At 31.5% G+C, this 24504-nt stretch overlaps 3 protein-coding genes across 4 annotated transcripts; 1 reads left to right on the top strand and 2 right to left on the bottom strand.

The window, feature by feature from the left end:
• Window positions 1-5409: 5409 nt before the first annotated feature.
• LOC101510305 (uncharacterized) lies at window positions 5410-9558 on the bottom strand. Of its 2 annotated transcripts, XR_012163790.1 has the most exons (3): window positions 9188-9557; window positions 5522-7161; window positions 5410-5424 (listed from the first exon to the last, which is right to left on the bottom strand). XR_012163790.1 is itself a non-coding variant. In XM_004487935.4 (2 exons), the coding sequence occupies exon 1, from the start codon at window positions 9457-9459 to the stop codon at window positions 9193-9195; it is 267 nt and encodes an 88-aa protein (XP_004487992.1). In that variant the 5' UTR covers window positions 9460-9558; the 3' UTR covers window positions 6812-7161; window positions 9188-9192. The 2 variants fall into 2 exon arrangements, 1 of the variants encoding a protein (XP_004487992.1); XM_004487935.4 differs by lacking the exon at window positions 5410-5424 and having other exon boundaries at window positions 6812-7161; window positions 9188-9558.
• A 201-nt stretch (window positions 9559-9759) lies between these two features.
• On the bottom strand, window positions 9760-10154 carry LOC105852556 (uncharacterized). The gene has a single exon (XM_012718545.3). It carries the CDS (start codon window positions 10049-10051, stop codon window positions 9785-9787), a length of 267 nt encoding a protein of 88 aa, XP_012573999.1. The 5' UTR covers window positions 10052-10154; the 3' UTR covers window positions 9760-9784.
• Window positions 10155-17085: 6931 nt separating this feature from the next.
• Window positions 17086-22526, top strand: LOC101509776 (putative clathrin assembly protein At5g57200). The gene is made up of 15 exons (XM_004487933.4): window positions 17086-17352; window positions 17635-17704; window positions 18017-18114; window positions 18448-18586; window positions 18700-18827; window positions 18901-18993; window positions 19125-19175; window positions 19317-19382; window positions 19463-19528; window positions 19660-19740; window positions 20159-20236; window positions 20625-20813; window positions 21042-21120; window positions 21658-21770; window positions 21939-22526. Exons 1-15 carry the CDS (start codon window positions 17263-17265, stop codon window positions 22368-22370), a joined length of 1773 nt encoding a protein of 590 aa, XP_004487990.1. The 5' UTR covers window positions 17086-17262; the 3' UTR covers window positions 22371-22526.
• Window positions 22527-24504: the final 1978 nt, after the last annotated feature.

Raw genomic sequence — 24504 nt, 5'->3', positions numbered from 1 at the left:
GGCAATGAAGAAGGTGGAGCTGCCATCATTTGATGGTGATGATCCAGTGGGGTGGATCACGTGAGCAAAGACATATTTTGAGGTACAGGGAATTTCTGAAGAAGTGAAGGTTCATTTGGCGAAAATTATCATGGAGGGAGCAACCATTCATTGGTTTAATCTTCTATGCGAAACGGAGGATGACCTCACATGGTTAAAGTTGAAGGAAGCGTTGGTTGAGAGATATGGAGGAAGAAAGAGCGATAATTCATTCGAAGAATTGAAAGATCTTCAACAAACTGGAGATGTGGAAGAGTACATTTCAGATTTCGAATATTTCTCTTCCCAGGTTATGCGTCTCCCTGAAGAACAATACCTTGGGTATTTTTTAGGTGGACTCCAACTAGAGGTACGTTTGCGAGTAAGGGCCTTCAACCCTAAGACACTTGTGGAGGCGATGAAATTGGCTCGTGATGTTGAAAAAGAGTTACAGGGCATGTTGAATTATAGAGGAAGCAAAGGTGGAGGTCGTTCACGAAACTGGAAAGGGGAAGAGAATGAAGTAATGGGCTTACTAATAGAAATAGATTTGGACTGGGTTTTTTTCCAGGCCCAAACAAGGGAAATGCAAGTTCTGGGGGAGCCTAATCTAAAAATACTCTAACTGGATCAAATCCTAACCCGAAATTAAGCATGCATGAAGGCAACCTTAATCAGTACCAAACACGAACAAATGGCAATGAGGAGCGACGAGGGAGCCACGGAAATCGCAATCGGGAAACTAAGCATCTTCCATATTCTGAATTAATGGATCGTAAGGCGCGAGGCCTCTGTTTTCGGGGGGAAAGGTTCCATCCTCTTCATCATTGTGCTGAAAAACAGTTGCGTTTGGTAATTCTGGGAGATGATGAAGTGACGGACGATGTCGGTGAAGTCCTAGCTATCGAATTGAAGGAAGATGAGGAAGACGCTGCACTAAGATGCAACTCCGCAGTGCTGTTCAGAATAACAGAGGAAGGCAGAGCTCGAAATTGGTTCTCTTTTCCCCTACGTTTGGAAGGTACCGTGAAGGGTATACCGGTCACGATGATGATGGACACTGGTGCTACTCACAATTTTGTGACTCCTTAAATGGCTGCAGTTCTGCAGCTTCCAGTAGAACAGATCTCAGCTACGAATGCAAAATTTGGAAACGGTTCTCATGTGGCCATAACAGAGAAGTGTGAGAAGTTTGACATTCAAATTGGAAGGATCCAGACCAATATTGAAGCTTACATAGTGGAATTACAAGGTGAGGACATGATTTTAGGAGTGGCTTGGCTGCATAAGTTAGGCAAGGTGTTATTTGATTGGGAAGAAATGACAATTTGCTTGGACCGGAAGGGGAAAACTGTGAAGCTAAAATGTCAAAATTCAGAGAATTGGGTAATCAATCGGGAAAAAGAACTTAATGTTGTCACCACAAATATACTAAAGCCAAGAAAAATAATAATATGGGAAGGGAATAAGGAAACCATTAGCTGGGAACCTGGAAGTCTGCTACAGAATCAATGTCTTAATGTTAGCCTTGAGGACAAGGCTCATTTTGAAGCGGATGACAATGATAGAACACCGCAAATTAAGAGAAATGAGGGCCCAAATAGTGGGGCCCACTCAACCAAGTCACACACTTCACATACATTCAGTTTCTAGAATGATGGATGGAGGGAATAAATGCTAGTAACAATGTCTCTTATTCTACTGATATTCCATTAAATGGGGGAAGTAGGAAAGACATTCGGTTTCAAGAAGGATGAATGAAAGGAATAAAAGCTAATTAATAATGTCATTTATTTTATGTTATAAGAATGAAGGAATAGGAAGAGGGGAAAATATTCATAAAATATTCTAAGGAATAATTGAGAGAATTCTTTCTCTGGTTAGGAGTTCTTAGAACTCTGGTCTAGTTTTTTTTTTTATTTTTTTGCATTTTCAGATTTCCAGCATTGTAAGAGCTTCAAAGCTCATCAATTCTAGTCAATAAAATTGTGTTTTCTATCACAAACACAATCGATCAGTGTTATTTTGAATTGTATAAATTTAATGGGCTAATGAAGTGCCCCAACCTTCAAGGATAATAGTTGATAACTCTTAAGCACAATTAATCTTGAATTATTAAGTCTTTTGTGATGACATTATTAAGTTTTATATGTTTTTGCATTAATTTATGGCATGTTATTTTAGTAATAAAATTAATTTATATATTTTTAGAAAAAATTATGTGTGGTTTGATAAGTGTTTGTAGGTGCAAACCAATTTAGAGATAATCTAAGTAAAATGTTGAATCATCAATATGGGACAACGAGCCAACATATTGTATGTTATCTTATCCTAGGGTCACAAGGAAAAAAAAATATTGGTTTAAATATGTTGTGGTCCTTATAAATATAATAATTTTCAGTTTTAATCATTGTAAAATTTTTTGTTTGAATTTCATTCCTACAATATCAGAAAACTTTATTTTTTATCGTTAAACATTATAAAAACGTGAGTTGACAAAACATAATATATTTTTTGTGCATGCAAATATAACACTTTTCAGTTTTAGTCCATATTGTTTGGAGTTCATCATATTCATCACTATCAATCACACACACAGAAAAGTGAGTTTCATTATCTTCATCAATCCAACAATCTATATTTTCCGTCACTCAACTCAATATCTTTCCCTTCATTATTAATACCTCACCTAACTCAATTTTTTCTATCAATAACTACTTTCAATCTCATATTTTTCCTTCATTATCTCAAAAACATATCAACCTCATCTTTGAAAATTAACTATTTAAAGAATTAACAAAATAGAAAATTAAGCTTAAAAAGGATTATTATTATTATTTTATTTATATATTAGTTAGTTGTTCAAACGTCTCTTGTCGATTTGTATCCGAAGGTTTTGAGGGGGTTATGGGATGCACTTAAGGTGTTTGATGTTGTTTCTTTTACTATTTTGGTTTTGGGGTATTTGAGTGTTGGTGATATTGAGAGTGGTTTGAAGGTGTTTGATGAAATGGTTGAATGAGATGCTCTGGCTTAGAACACGGTGATTAATCTCCATCTTTGAAAATTAGGATTAACAAAATAGAAAATTAATCCTTAAAGACTTAAAAAAGATTATTAACTCAAAGATTTTGAGAGGGTTAAGGGATGCACAGAAGGTGTTTGATGAAATGTCTGACATAAATGTTGTTACTTTTACTGTTTTGGTTTATGGGTATTTGAGAGTTGGTGATGTTGGAATGGTTTGAAGGTGTTTGATTTAAATGGTTGAACATGATGTGTTGGCTTGGAATGCAGTTCATCTTTGAAAATTATCTATTTAAAAGATTAACAAAATAAAAAATTAATCCATAAAGGCTTAAAAATGATTTTTTTTTCTTTTGGGATAATATAGGGAAATATGAGGTTGAAGGTAGAGTTATTGATAGAAAAGATTGAGTTAGGTAAGCTACGAATAATGAAAGAAAAAAGATTGAGTTGAGTGAGGGGAAATATGAATTGTTGGGTTGATGAAAACGATAAAACTCGTTTTATTGGTTTGTGATTGATGGTTATGAATACGATGAAATTCAAATAAAATATTTTATAGGGACTAAAACTGAAAAAATGTTATATATGCACAGACAAAAAAACATATTTATCTTTGTCAACTAATGTTTTTGTAACATTCAATTGACGTTAATTAATGAACAAAAATAGAGTTTTCTGATATTGCAGAAATGAAATTTAAACAAAATATTTTACAAAGATTAAAGCTAAAAATTGTTATATTTACAGAGACTAAAAATATATTTAAATAAAAAATATTTCAATTATCAAGACATTTATGTTATTGGGTCAATACTAATTTATTGAAGAAAAGACACACAAAAAACCCAAAAAGAGGGGAGAGAGAGAGTTCCAAAAAGTATTATATAAAATTGGACAACATCACTCGTAAAAAAGTGACTAAAACGAGTAAACTACCAAATAGATCCCAGACTTTGTGACTCACTCTCAAACAGGTTTCTGTTTTCTGATAGCGTTAAGTTTGCTGACATATCCGTTAATTGTCCACGTAGACAAGTGTCCAACTAATCTTTTTAGTCAACAAATGGACTTTTTTTTCTCTTTAAAAAGTAACAATCTTAATCTTCTTATTCATCATTCTTCCTTCAATCCTCTTCTCTATTTTTCTCCAATCTTCTTCTCAATCCTTCTTCCTCATATATTCTTCAAGTCTTCAATTTTCCATGTTTTCTTTAATTGTATTTCACCAATCTTTTTGAACGCTAAACCCATTTACTTCTCAAAATAAGAAGAGCCATAAATTGTAGAGATTCTTATTCTTTATTTATATGCTTTCATTTCTGTTATTTGAATTTCATTCAGTTTGTAAAATGGTTCTTGCTCCATTTATGTTTGTTATCTTATTATGTTGAAGCTCAAATGAGATGAACACTTTAACTTGGGAGTATTATGCTTTTGTAAGAATTTACAGTGAAAAACATGTTATGGTTATGTTTTCTAGAATAATCCACTCAATGCATATTTCTTGGTATTCTACCTCGTTAAGATCATTACAAGCTTCTCCTTCCATTTTATCTTTCAACTGAAAGTACATTCCACTTATGATCATGAATGCATACTCAGTTTCACGAAATTGGACATAGCACTTCTCTGCTTTCTTTCTAAACATCTCAACAAAGTTTGTAGTCGATACATTTACTTGTTGTTTCAGATTCATCAAATCGATTGTTGTAACTTCAAGTTGAGGCCAATAAAATATGTTATATAGAAACATTTCTTCATGTCTGCCAAATTTTAATGGAGTTAGGTTGCAAAGATGAGTATTAAGTGAAAGTTGTTCCTTTCAATGATAAAGAGAACAATTGTAACTTATGGAACTCATTTTGGTTCCCTTCTCCATATTGTGCAATAAATCTCCATTTTGGTTCCCTTCGTGATGGTATCAACTATGAGGTTGGAATCTAGTAGCTATTGTTCAAGAGGCCTTGTCTCGATTGCGGCTAGTTGACGCCACATATTTTCTAGGTTGATCTTTGTTCACTTCCATAAAATTCCTCATTGGTTTTCCTAGAATCATTGGACCATTATACCATTAGGGTGGATTAGTAACACATGTCTGCTCACCAACATAACCATCAATTGGTCGTGGTAAATTTGAACTCACTAAGGATGAAATTAGTACATCAAGTCTTGGAAGGTATTTTGCTGTATTATTCAACACAAGTGGACAATAACCATAATGTCAGTTTAGTCTAATAGCCTTCAACTAGTCTTTGAATTCGGTCCACTACCATAAGACATGTGGTTATCTTACACGGTGCTTCTGTACGGCGCTACTTGCGGCATACCAATTGCTCTTATTGCTTCAGGAGACCTCTTAGTCATATGTGTACCTGTCTAAATTGAAGATTGGCCTAATTATAAGTATCATTGGCCACTAGTTTCCCCATAAGACAAAAGTATTAGATTGGGAGTTTATGAGAACAAAAGATACCTATTGAGTAGTATACATCTGAACTTGTGAAAGCCTTGCCATTGTGATAATTGATTTACTTTGCACTACAATGTTTGTTTAACCATGGTACCCTTAAGCTCCGAGTATGGTAGATGTGACATAATCGTTAGAATTGACTCGTTTGACCTCCAACTCTTTGGCTTGTTGAACCTCATAATGAATTGTGAGTTTAACAATGTCAGCAAGTTGTTGTGAGACTTGATACATGATATCATGTCAATCTGCTATTTGATAAAGGACATGGTGATCACCACAAGCTGTTCAAGTGAATCAACAATATTATTTTCAACTTCACTTAGGGGAACCACAAAGGTTAACATCATCAATGTTGGTGGAGTATCATTAGACCTTTGAGAGTACGACTTCTTTGATGCTTTCTAAAACGCAAGTGCATACGTCAATTGTAGTTGTGACTTGACAAACTACACTTTTCAGCAATGTTTCTCATAGTGTTTCACTAGGCATGCCAATTTGTTCTAGAAATTGAACATTATCTAAGAAATCGATTAATAGCTCTGAACTAATGATTCCTTTATACTTCAAACGGTTACATCAAGGAGTTAACTATGTCTATCAGTTGTGGATTCTTTAACTTCCCTAAAGAAAATTTAATGCAAAATTGTATTTTTTGTGAACTACTAACCTAATGAAAACATAAAGTAAAAAGATCAAGAGATAAACCGCAAAAAATAATAAGTTTGATTGATTGCATATTTAAAATGGAGTATACAATTGTTATTTATAAACAAAGCTTGTCCTACTGGCCAAAACATCATAGCCTACATCATGACTAGTCTTAATTCGTTCATCTATAAGGTAAAGTGCTTGTGGCCTACAAAATCTACCCATGACTAGTCTTAATTAGTTCATTTATAAGGTAATGTGCTTTTGCACGTTATTTGGGGTATCTAACACCCCACATTTAGCCTTAATCCCCTCCATTTTGCAAAGTGACAATTCCCCTCATCCACACATTTAACCGCTTATGAAAATCCCAAAATCCTCTTGAGACTTCTTAAACTTGAGAAATATCTACTTAACTTGTAAAAGATATAGCTGACAAATAATATTATTTTTGATTGTAAACACATATAATCCCATTTCAACAATTTTTTACTTTGTTTTCTTCCCTTCCCATTTAAGGTTCCCATTCAATATTTATAAAGTTTAACAAATATTATAAGCAAGAATATCTTTGTCGCAACGATTCCTTCACTTTTCTTACAAGATTACTAAAATATCCATAAAAGATATAGGCGAAGAAGTGTGTTTAGAAAAACAACTTCACATACATATTTCAATCTTTTGCCTTAAAAAACATTGAGTTTTACACATTGTCTATGGATAAACGAAACCATCCAACTAAAAGAGAATTTGTTACACGTAATCATACATCATGGGTACTCAGGCACTAGAACCGAGTGAACAAATATGCTTTTCAAACATTCAACAACATTTAAAGTGCAAAAAATTCGAGTTTATTGTATCAAATAGATATTATTTTATCATCTAAACGATGAAACACATTGAAGCTGACAGTATCTTTCTGCCTTGATTTTTCAAATTTTAAAACAAAAAGATCAAGCAAGCCAACCATCTCCAATTCAACAATCAGGATCCTGCCCACAGATAAAAAAGATATTAACCACATAATGAAACAAAAATACAAAACAGAGATTATAAAAAGCATTAAGCATTAACCATGAACAGCAATAGAGTCAAGCTTTTGGACAGAACAAAGTGAACAGAGCAAACCAAACTGTCCTGAACCATTACGTCCCCAAAATTCTTTTGGAACATTGGAGATACAAGAATTGGCAAACATATCAGTTAAATGCAGAACTAGATTAAGGGGACCAATATATTCTAACAATTTCAAAGCAATCCAAACATGGTCAACGCAAAGCCTATAGCACTTGCACATGACAGAAACAATAGAAACTTGGAGTTCAAGCTTTTCAAGACAACAAGTGTACCAAATAACTTCTTACTATCTTAAGGATAAGACTACACAACTGCAATCAACTTATAGGTTAACAATGTAGTCATCAAGGGAAGAAAAAAATACCTTCATCTTTCATTTTAACATATTTAAGCTCCAATCCCAAAACCAGTTTCAAATTTCAATAAATAGAAACCACTCAAACTGATCTAATTTGAAGCAAAAACACTCCTAGGATAAAACCTAAATAACCATTAACTTAGCAGTCAGAAAAAACAGAACTTTTAATTAGATTGCCTTTAACATACGTATATTTGCAGCTAGTTTTGAAATTGAGTCAGCATGTAAATTATTGGGAAAGCAAAGGATAAAAAAAGCATCAGTATTTTCCTCGAGTGAGAAACCTGAAAATCACTGCACCCAAGTTGGAAAGAGCCAACAATGACGAAAACATGTCGAACAGGTTTGCAGCAACCAGCTATAGTTAAATTTAAAACACAGAAAAGGGGATCTATTCCAAACAGATAGGCAGTCTTCACATACAAATTATAAACTAAGGGTATGCTTGGATTGTTTGTATAGGGCGGAATGGAGTGGAATGAAATAGGTTTATTACATTTAAAAAATTGAACATCTTCTCATTCTGTTCAATTCAACTCCACTTATACTACCAATAAAAACATACTCAGGTATGTTTGGATTGGTGGTATAGGATGGAATGGAATGAATAAGGCTAGTTTGTTTAAAAAATGAATGTTATCTTATTCTATTCCATTCAACTGCACTCTATACTACCAATAAAAACATACCCGGGTATGTTTGGATTGGTCGTATAGGATGGAATTGAGTGGAATGAAATGGAATGGGCTAATTTAAAAAAAATGGATGTATCCAATTCCATTTCACTCAATTCCATTATATACCACCAATCCAAACATAAAGCAAAATGAAAAAGGAGAAGCATCTAATCGGTCAAGATTTAAAAAAACAATCCGCAAACACAATTATATCCGCATCATGGTTTTTTTATATCAAAATCAATTTGACATAAGCACTATTTGTCTCGCATCTTTAAAACCTTGCATACTGAAAAAACCTTGCTCTAAGGATTGTAGGTTAATCAAAACACATACAAAAATGAAAATTGCCACAAGTTTAGCATCAGTGAGTCAGAAAAGGGGGACTTGTTAGAGATCTAATTCTCCAAAATAAATGCCAGTATACAAGCGATTTCAGTATTCAAAGCCACAAGCAAAACAAAACAAAACATGTTTCTAGAAGCTTCTTTCAAATCCAACTTCACCTCAAAACGCTAAGGAGAACACTAAGACCTCATCAATCAATACAAACACCTTTTGCACAATAACAAAAAATTAAAAATGAAATTCTTATGCAAGCATAAAAAACACCATTTATCAAAGGATTAATTTAATTTAATTGGATAAATCAAATCACAATTTTACTAATGTATGGAATTAAAAGAACCGCAGATAAATAAAATCAGGACGAAAAATCACTAAGCAAAACACAAACACCACATCAATCAACACAAGCATCTTTTGCACAATAACAAAAAAATAAAAAATGAAATTCTTAATCGAGGATAAAAAAAATACCATTTACTATAGGATAGATTCAATTCAAATAAATTAAATGTCAATTTAATTGACAAACAAAATCGGGAATCAGAAAAGAGAAAGAACCTGAATCAGTGATGAGATTCGGCGTGCTCTTTGTGAGCGAGATGACGACGCTCATTAGGAAGAGCAACAAGGTAAGAGAAGATCATTCCACCATAACAGACATGGAGAAGAGGTTGAATCGAACTTGTTTCGATATACTTTTCGCTGTAATTATCTAAACCTCTCTGAATTGATTTCTTGAGGTAATCGAATGAAAGCATCGGTTTCACGTGTTGAGGAAGTTCTGTTACCTTCTTCCCCTTGATCTCATTGTAGAATCTCCTCAACGCCATTGCTGATTGTTTGATTCCCGATACAATAACAAACCCTAGAATTCAATTTCCACGATTTCTCTCTCTCTCTCGATTGACACAGACACGGGGTATGGTTGATACATAAGGTCTTAATTTATGCCCCAAAATGAATTTGACCCATTTACGTGACCCGACTCGAAGAAGATAACCCGTTTTTTTATTATTATTATTATTATTATTATTATTATTATTATTATTATTATTATTATTATTATTATTATTATTATTATTATTATTATTATTATTTTATTGTCAATTTAATTGACAAACAAAATCGGGAATCAGAAAAGAGAAAGAACCTGAATCAGTGATGAGATTCGGCGTGCTCTTTGTGAGCGAGATGACGACGCTCATTAGGAAGAGCAACAAGGTAAGAGAAGATCATTCCACCATAACAGACATGGAGAAGAGGTTGAATCGAACTTGTTTCGATATACTTTTCGCTGTAATTATCTAAACCTCTCTGAATTGATTTCTTGAGGTAATCGAATGAAAGCATCGGTTTCACGTGTTGAGGAAGTTCTGTTACCTTCTTCCCCTTGATCTCATTGTAGAATCTCCTCAACGCCATTGCTGATTGTTTGATTCCCGATACAATAACAAACCCTAGAATTCAATTTCCACGATTTCTCTCTCTCTCTCGATTGACACAGACACGGGGTATGGTTGATACATAAGGTCTTAATTTATGCCCCAAAATGAATTTGACCCATTTACGTGACCCGACTCGAAGAAGATAACCCGTTTTTTTATTATTATTATTATTATTATTATTATTATTATTATTATTATTATTATTATTATTTTATTTTTATTTTTATTTTTCTGCTTATAAAAAAATTATAATTTTTTACAAATTCACCTTTTTTATACTAAGAAATACTCATTTCAATATCCAATAATATTCGCAACACAAGATGAAATTCAATATAAAAAAATGGATTTAAATATAGATATGGTTGTTTGTGTAAAAGAATGAGTATTTAGACACATCATCCACATGAGGTGGAAACTATTCTAACAATTTGGGGTTTTTTTCCTAATAGTTCTGATACCAATTTTTTTTTTATCAAACTACTTCATTTTTAAAATTATATATCAAAATATCTTTTTTTTTTCTCTTACAAGTCTCTTTTACAAATGACTATTTTTTTAAAGAAGTTCGATCTCCTTTACAAATGACTACTTTTTTAAAGAAGTCCGCGTTTGCAAAGACGAGTTCCTTAAGTACTTCTTCACAATTTTTTTTTTTAAATTAACAAAAATAATATATATATATATATATATATATATAATTCATAAAAATACATAAAGACGAAATTTAAATTACTTAGATTGACTAGAGTTGCATGTAACATTTGAACAATATTTTCGAGTATGACCAATTAATCGACATAGTCTGCATTTTCTTGACACTTTTTCAATTTTTTTAATATATATATATATAATTCATTCATAAAAAACAGAAACACAAATTTTATAAAAATTATGATAAAATTAATGTAAGTAATAGCCAAAAGAGACATGGTGTCGAAAAATTATATTAGATACCTTCTTATTATTTTCTAACTTCAACTATGCTTCAATTTTTTTCTGTAAGTAAGTAAGGTTGCATCTAAAATGAACTCGAATACCTTAAATTTTTTACTTACATTAATTTTATCGTAATTTTTGTAAAATTAATTATGTTTTTTATGAATGAATTATATTATATATATATATGTGTTAAAAAAATTAAAAAAAAAATGTTAAAAAAATACGGACTATGTCGGTTATAGACAACTCTAGTCAATTTATGTAATTTAAAATTTGTGTTTATGTATTTTTATGAATTATATAAATATATGTCTTTCTTTTTTGTTAATTTGAAAAAAAAAATTAATTTTTTTTTTTATTTTTGAAAAATTGCTTATGAAAGTCACATTTGCAAACACGAGCTTCCTTAAAGAAGTCGCCAATTTGTAAATGCAACTGGTAAGGAAGAAAAAAAATTATATTTTGATATATAGTTTTGAAAAGATATTAGTTTGATAAATTTTTTTACAATATGGGGTATTGACAAAAAAAACCTCACAATTTGAGCATCTACTTCAATGATTATTGAATCAATATCAAGGTATTATGTCAATCGGAGTGCTAGTAGCAGTCATATTGATTTTCACCTTGCCTTGGGGTTGTTGACTCTAAACTATGTCAGCTGCAATTGACACGACTCAATTGTTGCGTGGTGACTGTTTCTGCACCAAGTTTCAATCGCTCTACATCTTCTTCGCACTTGACATAACTTGATAAACTATTTCGCTAATATTATTTAAAACTATAGTTTTCATTTACTACCAAATACTCCTTTATAGTATCAGAATATTGCTAAGCTTTTCTTGTGGTTGCGACCTACACAATTCAAATACCACCTAAGGGACATGCGTAACAACGTTGTAAGCTCAACAAACCATAAATTATCATATCTCCAACAATCAACGCTAGAAGGGAAAATCCTAGAACAAGTGTGTCGCAGTTTCAACATCTTTCATTAGAGTGCACACATTGTATCACAAGCAACCCTTTCTTATTAAGCTTGGAACGAACTGAGACCACATTCGAACATACACACCAAGCAAAATTCTTCACTTTGGGCAAGACATGTGCATGCTAAAGGTCTAACTTCTTTATAGGAAGAAGGTTCGAACAATTTGTGAATAGAAATTAGAAAACATGTAAATGAAGCAGAGTAAGTGGAAAAAACAAAATCAAAAAATTGAGTAGACTGATGCTCACAATAAGGATAATGAGGATGTGGTGGAGGATCGCCAATCATAAGAGGGTATGAGGTAGCCATAGGGACAAAAGAGACATGTGTATGTGAATTAGCCGTTGAGTCAACTCTACAATTCACAATATTACAATCACTAAAAACATCATTGCCAAAGACAAAAAGGGTTGATATCAATAAGTTCAAAACTAGTAAGAGGGCATGAATGACATGAAAGAGCGTAAAATGGTATGTACTCAAGAAACATGACGCAAAACATATAGATTTTTACTAAAAGGATCATAACAACAATAATCTTTTTGACTATTTTCGTACCCAATTAAAAAAAAATAGCAGAAGAAGAAGAAGACAATTTACTATGCTTTACCTATGGACGAAGAACAAAACAAATAGCATTGATGACTCTTCATCATATGCATATTTTTCATTGTTTTTAGTCTTATTTATCTTTAATCATTAGTTAATTTAATGAGTTATTTGATATATTTTGTTGATTTTAGCTCTTTGATTTAATGAAACATTTATGTTATTATTTCCTTGATTAAGTAGGGATTTTTCGGAGTTTTGTGTTGTTACTTTGTTTTAGTGCAGTGCTGAATTTTGGTGAGAAATCAACATGACCTATGTAGAGTATTTCATCCATATCTGGAGTTGTAGATGTCAAATTGGAGTCAAACTAAGTGCAAATGAAAGCTAAGATCCATAGCTATAACTTTCATGAATACACCAGAACCAAATTCAGACTCGAAAGAGACGAAAAATGCAATATACGTCGGACATCAGATGTTGAGCGCTCGAAGCGCGCCAGACGCGCCTGAGGCACGTTTCCTGCCATTCAACATTGTCCATGCGCGCCTGGAGCGTGTTTCCTGCGCCTGGGGCGCGCGACGCGCATCAGCAACCATAAAAACGCAATTTTTCACTGTTTTAGGGATCTTTTTCACTCTTGGGAAGTTGGGAGACTTGTGCCCTAGCATAGAAACTCAAAGACGGCCGTTTCTAACATCATTGAAGCAGTTTTATCAAGAATCATTCATGAATCCTTCTTGTAATTCTTTTCTAATCTCTATCTCTTTTATCTCTGTCATAAGTAATTAAACCCTATTTGTTAGGGATGAGTGTAACAAGATGAAACCCTTATTTTTATGATTTGATTTCTAGTTATATGAATGAGTTTATTGAAATATTTTTCTCATCTTTGTGCTTAATGCTTTTTATTGCTTGATCAACATTAAAATGTTCTACGATTTGTATTTTGAAACAGAAGTGGACTTTACGAATGCTTGAGATGAGAAATTCATGAATTTGTAGTCTAGACATAGGTGCAGGTCATGAAACCAATTAAATTAGTTGCAAAGCAATAATTTACAAGAGAATTTCTATACGGTAATGCTTAATTCTAATATTAAATCTACTAAGGAATTAGGGGTTACTTTGGAATTAAAGATTTTGTCACTAAGACATTAGGGCAAGAATAATAAAGAGAATTCAGTAATAATTCAATAAAAGAATTCAATAACTAGGATCAAATTAGACACTAAGGTTGGATTCGAAGTGAAACTCATCCCTAACATTTTTCTCATTATAAAGGATCAATTTTATTACTGTTGTTAATTTCAAATATTATTTCAATCAATTCGGAAAATTTTTGTTCAATTTCAGTAATTAAATATAATTCGATAGTAAAACGCAATCCTTGAGTTCGACACTCGATACTACAGTTTTAATTATTCCTTGCAACGATTCAGTACACTTGCTGAAACGCTATCAAGCATCAAATTCCTTTAAATACAAAAAATCAAGAGCACAACCATACAAATTTTCAAATGGTGAAAAATTTGAGGTGTGAAATGACATAATTCTATTAATAGCATGAACAACAATTATAATTGTTTCACCCAAAAACGCATTTGAAACAGAAAAAGATAACAAAAGAGAATGATAAATTTCAACAATATGCCAATGATTTGTTTCAACAACACTATTCTATTAAGGAGCCTCTGCACACTACGCTTTCCAATGTTCTTTTTCGTTACGAAAACCACATTCGTCATCATCAACCTTCTTTTGAGGTTTTCCTTAGTTAGAAAATGAACAAATAAAAGATAGGGAAAATGAGATAATTTCTTTTTTTGGATGCGAGTGAGAGTGAAACTTGAATCGAACTTCTTCTACTAATAGTTCATTAATAACATAATCAACATTGAAAAGAGAAGTGTGATGTAAAATAGTCCCATGATGCCCCTTGAATATCATTATAAAGTGCCATAAAAATTTGAACCAAACATTGTTCTTCTCTGCAATCAGTATACACTCTAACAACTTTCAATTCGGCCGATTCCATAAAAATCAATTGATCCCAAATATTATTCATGATACAATAAAATTTCTGAATAGACATATTATTCTACTTAAGAGCATAAATGTAATCTCCAACTGATATTGTTTCACAAAATAAAATTGAACATAGAAGTGTTTTAAATTATTCCAAACATTCTTAAAAATATCATATCTCGTAAGTTGTATATATGTCGACTAAGAAATAAAATTATTGATCCCAATAAGTACTTTCAAATTATTAACATCTCATCTTTCCAAATCCTTTGAATATATCACATCTTTTTATTTGTGATTTTTTAGAGGCTTCATCAACATAACTCTATATCTCATTCACTTTCTAAATTTATTTTCATTACATAGCATAACCAACAGAACATGCAATCAATAAAACAAAGCACCAAAAATGAACACAAAGTCGAACCATGCTCTTTAATACAATATTAACAATAGATACTCTTATGGAAAGAGAGAATAGAAGAAAAATGCTAAGCTTGAATAAGAATGATAAAAAAAATATATAATAATGAATATAAGACTTATATATATATAAGGAAAAAGTTTGATGTACGACCAAATACTTATTTGACCACTTGAGAGAAAAAGAAATAAAGACGGTAATGTAATAAATACAATAAAAATAAAAAAATAAAAAAAATTAAATGTTGAATAAATAAATAAATAACCTAATATCATAATCCCACATATTACAGAAAGGATCTCACCAAGCTTGGAGAGACCACATAAACCCACATATTACATAGCATTTTCCCTCTCATTGGTTTTATTTACCTTTCCTTATGACACTTTTATTTACCTTTTTCTTACAAACCTTTCATTGACATAGGAAGCTTTGTGATAGTTAACATATATCTTGATGTGGGGCCTTTGAAGAAATTGTTTCCCTGCTAGATAAAGGTTAAGGAGCACAGCTAAGCAACAGGGAGCGGCAGTATACCTCACAAACACCTATTTTTTTTTTTTATTAGACTTAAAATTTAAATCTCTATTTATCTTCTACGTAGATTCGAGTTTTCTTGTTTTGCAGTTATTCATATATAAAAAATAATAAATTTAAAAGTTTTATTTATTATAATTAATATAATAAAATAATAATAATTATAGAAAAATAAAATTAAAATAACTTTTTTTAAAGATGAAATTATAATTTATAATATTTTAAAAATATTAAATATATTAAATATAAATAAGTATATAAAATTTAAAAATAACAATAACTTTATCAGCGGGACAAAGTCGGGACAGTCAAATCCGTTTTTACCCTTAAATTCAATCAAAATGAATTTTTTCCGTCCAAATTTATCCCTAACAATGGAATGGAGTGAATTTCAGTTTGTATGGTGTACCAAATGGACATAGAGCCACATTTTCAGCTTGTTTTCTTTGTATATTTGAAAAGTGTTACGTTTGGAAGAAAGCAAATGTTATAACACAAGATCTTATGCTAGACTCTGGAGGATCAACAACAACACCCGAGAACAACATAGACGCAACAAATTTCGACGCCAAAATTGGGTAGGTGTTGGGTTTTGTTTGAGGAATACTAAAGGAATATTTTTAGTAGTTGGAACATATTGGAAATAATGGAAGATGAAGACAATGAAGATGAAACTTGAGATCAATTGCAAGCAACTATAAACCTGATTGTATTTCTTCTATTATTATTAATGAAAAGACATGAGCTTGTTTGAGTAAAAAAAAAAATAATGAATTTTCTTTCAATTGTTATCACTTGAACAAGGAGAATAACACAACAAAAGATACTAATCATAGTCGAATCTAAATGAATGGTTAGTCTCTTGCAATGACACACTACAATTTGAATATCAATAAATGGGGTGTTCAACTTCCCTTTGAATAGTGTTTGTGTGTATATACAAGTTACAGTAACAATTATACTTATTCAAAATTATCATATTTTAAAATCAATTGTTGGATTAAAAGTTATTCTAGTACAAGTATAAATTAAATTTATAAATTTTGATATTAATATATGATTATTTCATGTTATTAAAATACGTCAAAATTAATATTATATATAATTATTTTGTTGTTATTAATTTTGACGTATTTTATTCATATAAAAAAAATAATCATAAATTAATATCAAAATTTCTAAATATAATTGATATGTCAATCAAACAATTGATCTTAAAACAATAATATATCTAATATAATATTTTTAAATGAATGAAACTATATCATTGTTAATCATACATTGTCTACTCGTATTTTATCACAATTTAAATTTAAAAATAAATCTATTGAAAAACTCAATAAAAATTTGAAATGATTAGAATTATATCTCGAATAAATTGATAGACTACAATCCAATAATCCACATTACAAGCAATTGTTTTTCAAATTAGCATTCTATAAAACTAAAATATAAAAAAGGGCATTTTGGTAAACTAAAGTGGCAACAAAACAGAACCCGGTTTTTACTATTCTTAAAAATCAACCACTTGATGCTACAGAAACTTTCATAGGATGTAACCTGATTCTCTCGTTAAAATTCATAAATTAGTTAACCCCAACAGACATGAAAGTACCATTCTACCCTTTACTTAGATAGAACAAACAAGAAAGCACTATTATTGTTTCTTCTTTCTCTCTTTCCTTCATCACAAAATCAAAAAAGCAAACCATTTTTTATGGGAACATTTACAAGCTTTAGGAAAGCCTATGGAGCTCTTAAGGACTCCACCAAGGTTGGCCTTGCCAAAGTCAATAGTGAATACAAGGTAATTTTATTTCTACATTTTACTTAACATTTTAAATAAAGATCTGCGACCATAATTTGAGTCATAACATCATTTTTTATTTTTTTTGAATTTGTTGTGACTACATTTATCTGCAGTTATCTTAGTGATCACAATTTAAAATCTTGCATGTATGTACACATGCACATATATGTGTATTATATATGAATATGAATCTCTAGTTCATTTCTTAAAATAATTTCAATTGTTTTTCTTATGTTTCCATCAAAGTTTCTTCAATTTGTTTTCATTTTGTTTTTGAAGGAGTTGGATGTTGCCATTGTGAAAGCTACCAATCATAATGAATATCCTCCAAAAGAACGTCATGTTCGAAGTGAGTCAATATACATATTATTATTCTCAATTTCTTTTTTCAATATAAATTATGATTTGTGTTTTTATTTTCTATATCACCATGAAATTTGTTTAACACAAGTTTCATGAGAGTTTGTATCAACATTCATCTCAAGAAGCTTCAATTAACAAAGTTAACATTTTTCATGTTATACAGATGTATAATATTGTAGTAAAATATAAGAAAAAGTTACAATATAATGTCAATTTTAAGATATTGATCAGAATTTCTTTTACATTGCAAAGTTGATTTTAACATGTATAATCTTCCTTAAATTGTTCATTGATGCAGAAATATTCTATGCAACATCGGCACATCAGCCACGAGCAGATGTGGCATACTGCATTCATAAACTATCGAAGAGACTTTCAAAGACGCGAAGTTGGATAGTAAATTCATTTTCATGTTTAGTTGCTTGAGATGTTGTTTGACATCAACAAAAATTTATTACTGATATTAAAATCTCAATTTTTCTTTAATATGTCATGGTAGAAAGTTTTACCTATCTGAATATTTTTGTCAAAAGTTTTGTTATGTATGCTTCTCTTTTTATGAAAAAAATACTATCTCAGATCCTCTAAAATGATTCAGTTGATCCAATTAAATTTCAGTCGTTGGATATTGATTGCAGTTCCAATGCATTATCCAATGACTGAGAAAATGATTGTTCTTCAATCATCACCCTATGACATTTCATTTGAAACTGATTAAAAAATTGACAGGTTGCTGTAAAGACATTGATAGTGATTCATAGGACATTGAGAGAGGGTGATCCTACATTCAGAGAAGAGCTTCTAAACTACTCACGCCGCGGACATATTCTTCAAATATCAAATTTTAAAGATGACTCAAGCCCTCTTGGTAAATTAGCTCTTTAGACTATTCATTGATTACAACTATTTTAACTATGCAGATCATTTTCTTATTCAATATCAATAGTTTCATTTCTTAACTAATTAAATTTCTCTATGCAGCTTGGGATTGTTCTGCATGGGTTAGAACCTATGCATTATTTTTAGAAGAAAGACTTGAATGTTTTAGAATCCTTAAATATGACATCGAATCGGAGCGATTAGTAAAATCATCGCCGGCTTCAACTAAAGTTTGTATTCATTCACATCCAAATTTTTCTGTTTATGTTTGGATCGAATATCGCTAACTTTCTGGTTTGACAGGCGCATAGCAGAACTCGATCGTTGGCTAATGATGATCTGTTGGAACAACTACCTGCATTGCAACAACTTCTATTTCGTCTTGTTGGTTGTCAGGTATGAGTTAATTGAAACAACGTCAACTTTTTTATGTGCATTTTTTTGTATCATACATAATCTCTTGTGATTGAAATTTTTACATTATTTTGAATTTAAGATAACATTTGATTTGTTTTAACATTTTGCAGCCAGAAGGATGTGCTTATAACAATTATCTAGTACAATATGCATTGGCCTTGGTATTCATCTTTAGTATTTAAATTCTTATAATTCACAATATTTGCATCCTAATTCATCCTTAGCACTAATTTGGGATATCTTTACTTAATAGTATGTATCTTTTTGTTACTATTTTTGTTGCTATTGGCTATGTCATTTAGATATTGAAAGAGAGCTTCAAAATATATTGTGCACTAAATGATGGAATCATCAATCTTGTGGACATGGTTAGTGTTCATTTGAGTTTAATTTTTTATTAAATTTATTAGGTTACTTGATTATTAAATTGTACAAATATAAATTGCAGTTCTTTGATACATCAAGACATGATGCAGTGAAGGCTTTAAATATATATAAAAGAGCTGGCAACCAGGTTTGTAACAATGCTTTTCTTTAGAAAAAATCTTATTGTTTTCCATTGTTGATTGAATCTTTTCCTCAATTAGATTTACCAAAAAATAAATCATTAATGAGCTTGTGATTTTTTCATCCTATGTTATGCAGGCTGAAAGTCTTGCCGAATTTTATGAATACTGCAAAGGCTTGGACCTTGCTAGGAATTTCCAGTTTCCGATACTAAAACAGGTCCCTTTTGTTTCTTATGGTCCATTTGATTTGCAAAAGAATAAGTACTAGACTGAATAATACAAGATAGACCTTTAAGTTACCGGATAACTTTTCATCTTGTATGGTGTTTGGTGGACAACTTTGTTTGAGGTTTTATCTAGTCTCGTGTCCGCTTTTTAAATCAAACTTCGACCAAATATTTTTGTCATGTCTAGTGTCTACTACCTTGATATTTTGCGAATCAAATGGATCTTAGTATATACTCCCTCCATAATGAAAGAGAAGCAAAAATAGTAGCTGAAAAAGTTGATGTATCTAATCTTCAACACATCAACTTTTTGAATTACAATTTTTGTTTATATTTCATTTCCGAGAAGCACTTCAGGTGATACAATAAGCTAAAGAAACTCATGAAGCTATTTAATTCAATAAGCAGCCACCTCCCTCTTTCCTTACCACAATGGAAGAATATATTAGAGAAGCACCACAGTCTGGCTCTGTGAACAAGAGATTGGTAAGAACAAAAAGATAATCAAATTCCTTATACTATACTTGTGAATTATATATTTCATGATTGTCATGTTTGTATATGAACTTCAATGAACCCATATGCATCTTTTCGTAACCTAATAAATTTCAATAATTGTGATCTCAATCCAAACTCAACTCCACAATATTACAAATTATAATATTGATGATATTGGAGTTGGTGGCACATGGAGTATGCATTTGTTGCATTATGTTCAATAAAATGAAGCATCAACAATTATCTTTAAAACTTCATAGCTGCTAATTATTCATAAAATAACTTGATCTAATACATTCAACTTTAGGTATTCTTTCATATATGACCTTAAAGTATTAGTGTAACACAGTTCTTAAATAAATGTCATTTGACACAGGAGTATCAGGAAAATGATCAATCACCTGATGAAGAATCAGAACCAAAAGAACCCGAAGAGCCTCAACAAGAAAATGAGAAACAAGATGAGGAAGTCAATGAGGAAGAACCTGATGAAGAAACAGAACCTCAGGAAGAGGAGGTTGAGCTTCCTCCACTGATATCAACTGATGGTACTGATGATTTGCTGGTATGTTTTGGTTATCATCTTATTTGACTAACGATGTATGCACCTATGAAGCACTGACACACACGACACTGATACGTCTACACCAGTAATAATTTTAAAAAAATAGATGTATTGGATGTAATCACAATTCACATGTGTCGTGTCGGACACCAGCACACCTTCAATCTGAAGTCGTGTGCATGTTTCTGATGTTAGCTTTACATAATATATATTTGTCTACTTATGTAGGGGCTAAATGAAATAAACCCCAAAGCTGTAGAACTAGAGGAAAGCAATGCCTTGGCTCTTGCAATTGTACCACCTGGTGGTAAGTCCTACAATAAAAATTTGTCATAGTACATGTCTTTTTACATGCTGTTAATAGTTTCAAATTGCAGACGGCATCACGTCTTGCCATCGCAATATTGTGGTTGTAACAGTGTTGACAAACATATCACCATCTTGCACACATTGTTTTCAGTATTTATGTTGTAATGACCTCAATGCACATTGTAGTAACTGCAATACTCCCTCCAGTCTTAAATATAAGAAAAAATTGGTCAAAGAAAATTGATATTTTTAGTCCATATTGAATGCAACTGCAACTGCTACTGTACCTGCTATTTGAAACTAGACATGGACTATAAAAAATAATGTCATTTTCATGACAACTAGTATTTCTAAAATACTCAAGGACACCTATATTCTCGTCCTTATTCACATATACTCCCTTGGACTTGAGCCTACCTAAGAAAGTTGTATAGATTTTTTTTTTCTTTCATGTGTCAATCATGTCTACAATTAATTAAACTATACTTGTTATTGGATACTTGATCAAAATCTAAGGTTTTGAAATTTTATATAGGAAATAATTCAAATAATCTTGCTTTGAGTAACATTGATGGGACTACTGGTTGGGAACTTTCTCTAGTTGCAACACCAAGCAACCATACCAGTCAAGCGACGGATCGCAGAATGGTTTGTCTCTTTGATATACAAATTTGAATTCCTTGTCATCCTTTAGTTTTCATCTCCTTTTTTAATTTTTCTGTACGCAATATTACTGATGAGTAACCATACATGTCATCATGTTAAAAGAAAAATAACATTTAATATTTTTTTAACCCTATGTTCTTTTGGACTCAGGCTGGTGGTTTTGACAAGCTATTACTAGACAGTTTATATGAAGATGAAAATGCAAGGAGACAACTTCAACTTCAAAATGCAGGCTATGGACATGAAGAAATGACTATACAAAATCCATTTGATCATTATAATCAACATGATCCATTTGCAATGTCAAAAAACATAGCACCTCCATCCAATGTGCAAATGGCAATGTTGGCTCAACAACAACAACAACATCAAATGATGTTCCAACAACAACAAATGATGTTTTCACCACAACAGCATCAATATCATCAAAACATGGCAATGGTCCCTCATCAACAACCTCATACTCAATACCCTCAACAATTGCAGATTATGGGTGCTCATAATCCATTTGGAGATCCTTTACCTGTCCCTAGTTATCCTCATAGCTCCTTGCCACAACAAGGAAACTACAATTTAATGTAGAGTTCACTTTTTTTTCTTTCTTCTGGAATTCTTCAATTCATTTTTGACCGGAGAATATGATATGCAACTTTCTTTTGTTTGTAGTTATCAATAATTTGGTTTAGATAACTATTCCCTTACATAGATATATCTTAGTACACATAGGTTAATTTTGAACTTTGAATTAGTTCTATATTGTAAAATAAATTTTGAATTAGTTCTATATTTTAAATAAATTTTGAAATTTGAATTAGATCTAACTTGAGAAATTTTCCATTTAATGTTTGTGGATGATGTGTTGCTCGTTAGAAAAGCTACCATTGTGCTCATTAAAAAAAAAATCAGAGGCATCCTTGATTAATTTTTTGCAATGTCATGTCAGATGGTTAGTATATATCAAACCAATTTGTTTTTTTCTCCTAAAAATTGTTCCTCTTGACATTAGGAGATGTAATGTGAACTTATTTGGTTATAGAGAGACTAACAATTTGGGCAAGTATTTGAGTATTCCTATTAAAGGGAAGGCTCTTAGGAAAATGAATTTTCAGTATTTCATAGCTAATGTTAAGAATAAGCTCTCAAGATCAATGTTTTAAGAACTAGACTTGACCGACTGATTTCGGCTCAATCTGTTGAGGAAGACAAGAAAGTGTATTTGACCTCCTGAATTTGGTTCACATGAATTTATCTTTGAAGGCAAGTGCCTGTGGAAAATATAACAGATATAACAGAGTTAGAATGGATAAATGATGGTTATTTAGTTAAAGCAACAAATCCTTCAAGCTAAAAATTTTAGTTAAAACTTGGTAATTAACCAAGAGTTTGTGTTTTGGGCTATTGGTGATGAGAAGAAGTTCAATGTTTGGAAGGAAAAAGGGATTGACCTAAAAAGGAAGGGATAATAGGTCCAAAAAATACTCTAAAAAATGGACAACATCTTTCTTTATGATTAATGTGTAATTTTTATTTCTTTAATGACTTTTGCCTCTTGATTTTCAGAAAAAGAAAACTAATGAACCTTCAATTTGGTTCGTGAAATTGTAATGCCTCGTCAAATTCATCTTTATGATTAACGACATTTAAGTTTTAACTGGATAATGTTTGTAACATAAACCCAAATATCAAGCTAGCTCAGATGACATTTTTGTTGGCTTGACATTTTAATATATGTCTACAAAGATAATTGCACACATATATTACCTAGAAACTAGGGACCAAAATAAAGATGAATAGTGACCCAAATTTCACATGCAATGAAAGATGAATAGTGACCCCAAATTTCACCATGTCCGAAATACAAGAGTAACTCTTTGCTTTGGGTATTTCATCCATGACCTTCACTAATATAGAAATGTGACTCAATGATCTGCTAAAGGGGAGATTTCTCACTACATCTTTCTAAAAAACTATGCTCGAGAACACTTAATTTTGAATGTTTTTTAGGCAAAATGAAGAATGCGATTCAAACTCGAAACGGTATTCCATATTTCATTGCATTGTCCTTGTGTAAATCAACTCCAAGGCATTCCTCCTTCCAACCTCCACTGCAAACATTAGTCCTAATTCATTAATTAAAATCATCAAATCAACCTTAATAGATTTCACTTCCCAATCCTCCACTAGCTAGCACAGGAAAGATGGCATAAGAACATGAGATATTTGAAAATTGGAAGGAAAAAACTCGGAATCATTTAGTAGTGGTTGTTGGCTCGATAATGCATTGTTGATGACAGTTGCAACAACAGCCATCGAACAAGTCCAACAACAATGCAAATGAGTCGCTGTTAGACAGCCAAACTAATTGTGGTGGCTTAGCTTTACAACACCATTCATAATGCCTAGGAAGTGAAAATATTACAATTGAAGAGATGGCTTGAAAGAAGAGCAACCAGAACAAATTGGAGTCATTCATGGATCTAAATTCCCTGCAGAATTATGCATGTGGTGCAATCACACAATCTAGACATTGAAATTAAGATAGTATAGCTTGAGTTCCAACTAAATCAAATTTAAAATACAAAGTCAATATATACTGTCCCATCTTAATTCGACAGTCCAATTTTTTCCGTTCCTGGGTTTCTAGCATAACACAATATAAAAGACGCATTGGATGGTCCATACACATAACACTATATCAGTTCGCAAAATAGACCTG

This window comes from Cicer arietinum, chromosome 1, assembly GCF_000331145.2.
Source record: "Cicer arietinum cultivar CDC Frontier isolate Library 1 chromosome 1, Cicar.CDCFrontier_v2.0, whole genome shotgun sequence".
NCBI lineage: Eukaryota > Viridiplantae > Streptophyta > Magnoliopsida > Fabales > Fabaceae > Cicer > Cicer arietinum.
Note: the sequence above shows the minus strand (reverse complement) of the source record. Positions and strands in the feature narration are given on the sequence as shown.

Bases quoted from the DNA above. Each gene is read 5' to 3' on its own strand.
- LOC105852556 (XM_012718545.3), bottom strand. From the start codon at position 10,051: ATGGCGTTGAGGAGATTCTACAATGAGATCAAGGGGAAGAAGGTAACA.
- LOC101509776 (XM_004487933.4), top strand. From the start codon at position 17,263: ATGGGAACATTTACAAGCTTTAGGAAAGCCTATGGAGCTCTTAAGGAC. The intron at 18,828-18,900 runs GTTTGTATTCAT...CTGGTTTGACAG, and splicing joins CATCGCCGGCTTCAACTAAA to GCGCATAGCAGAACTCGATC. The intron at 19,176-19,316 runs GTATTCATCTTT...TATGTCATTTAG, and splicing joins TACAATATGCATTGGCCTTG to ATATTGAAAGAGAGCTTCAA.
- LOC101510305 (XM_004487935.4), bottom strand. From the start codon at position 9,459: ATGGCGTTGAGGAGATTCTACAATGAGATCAAGGGGAAGAAGGTAACA.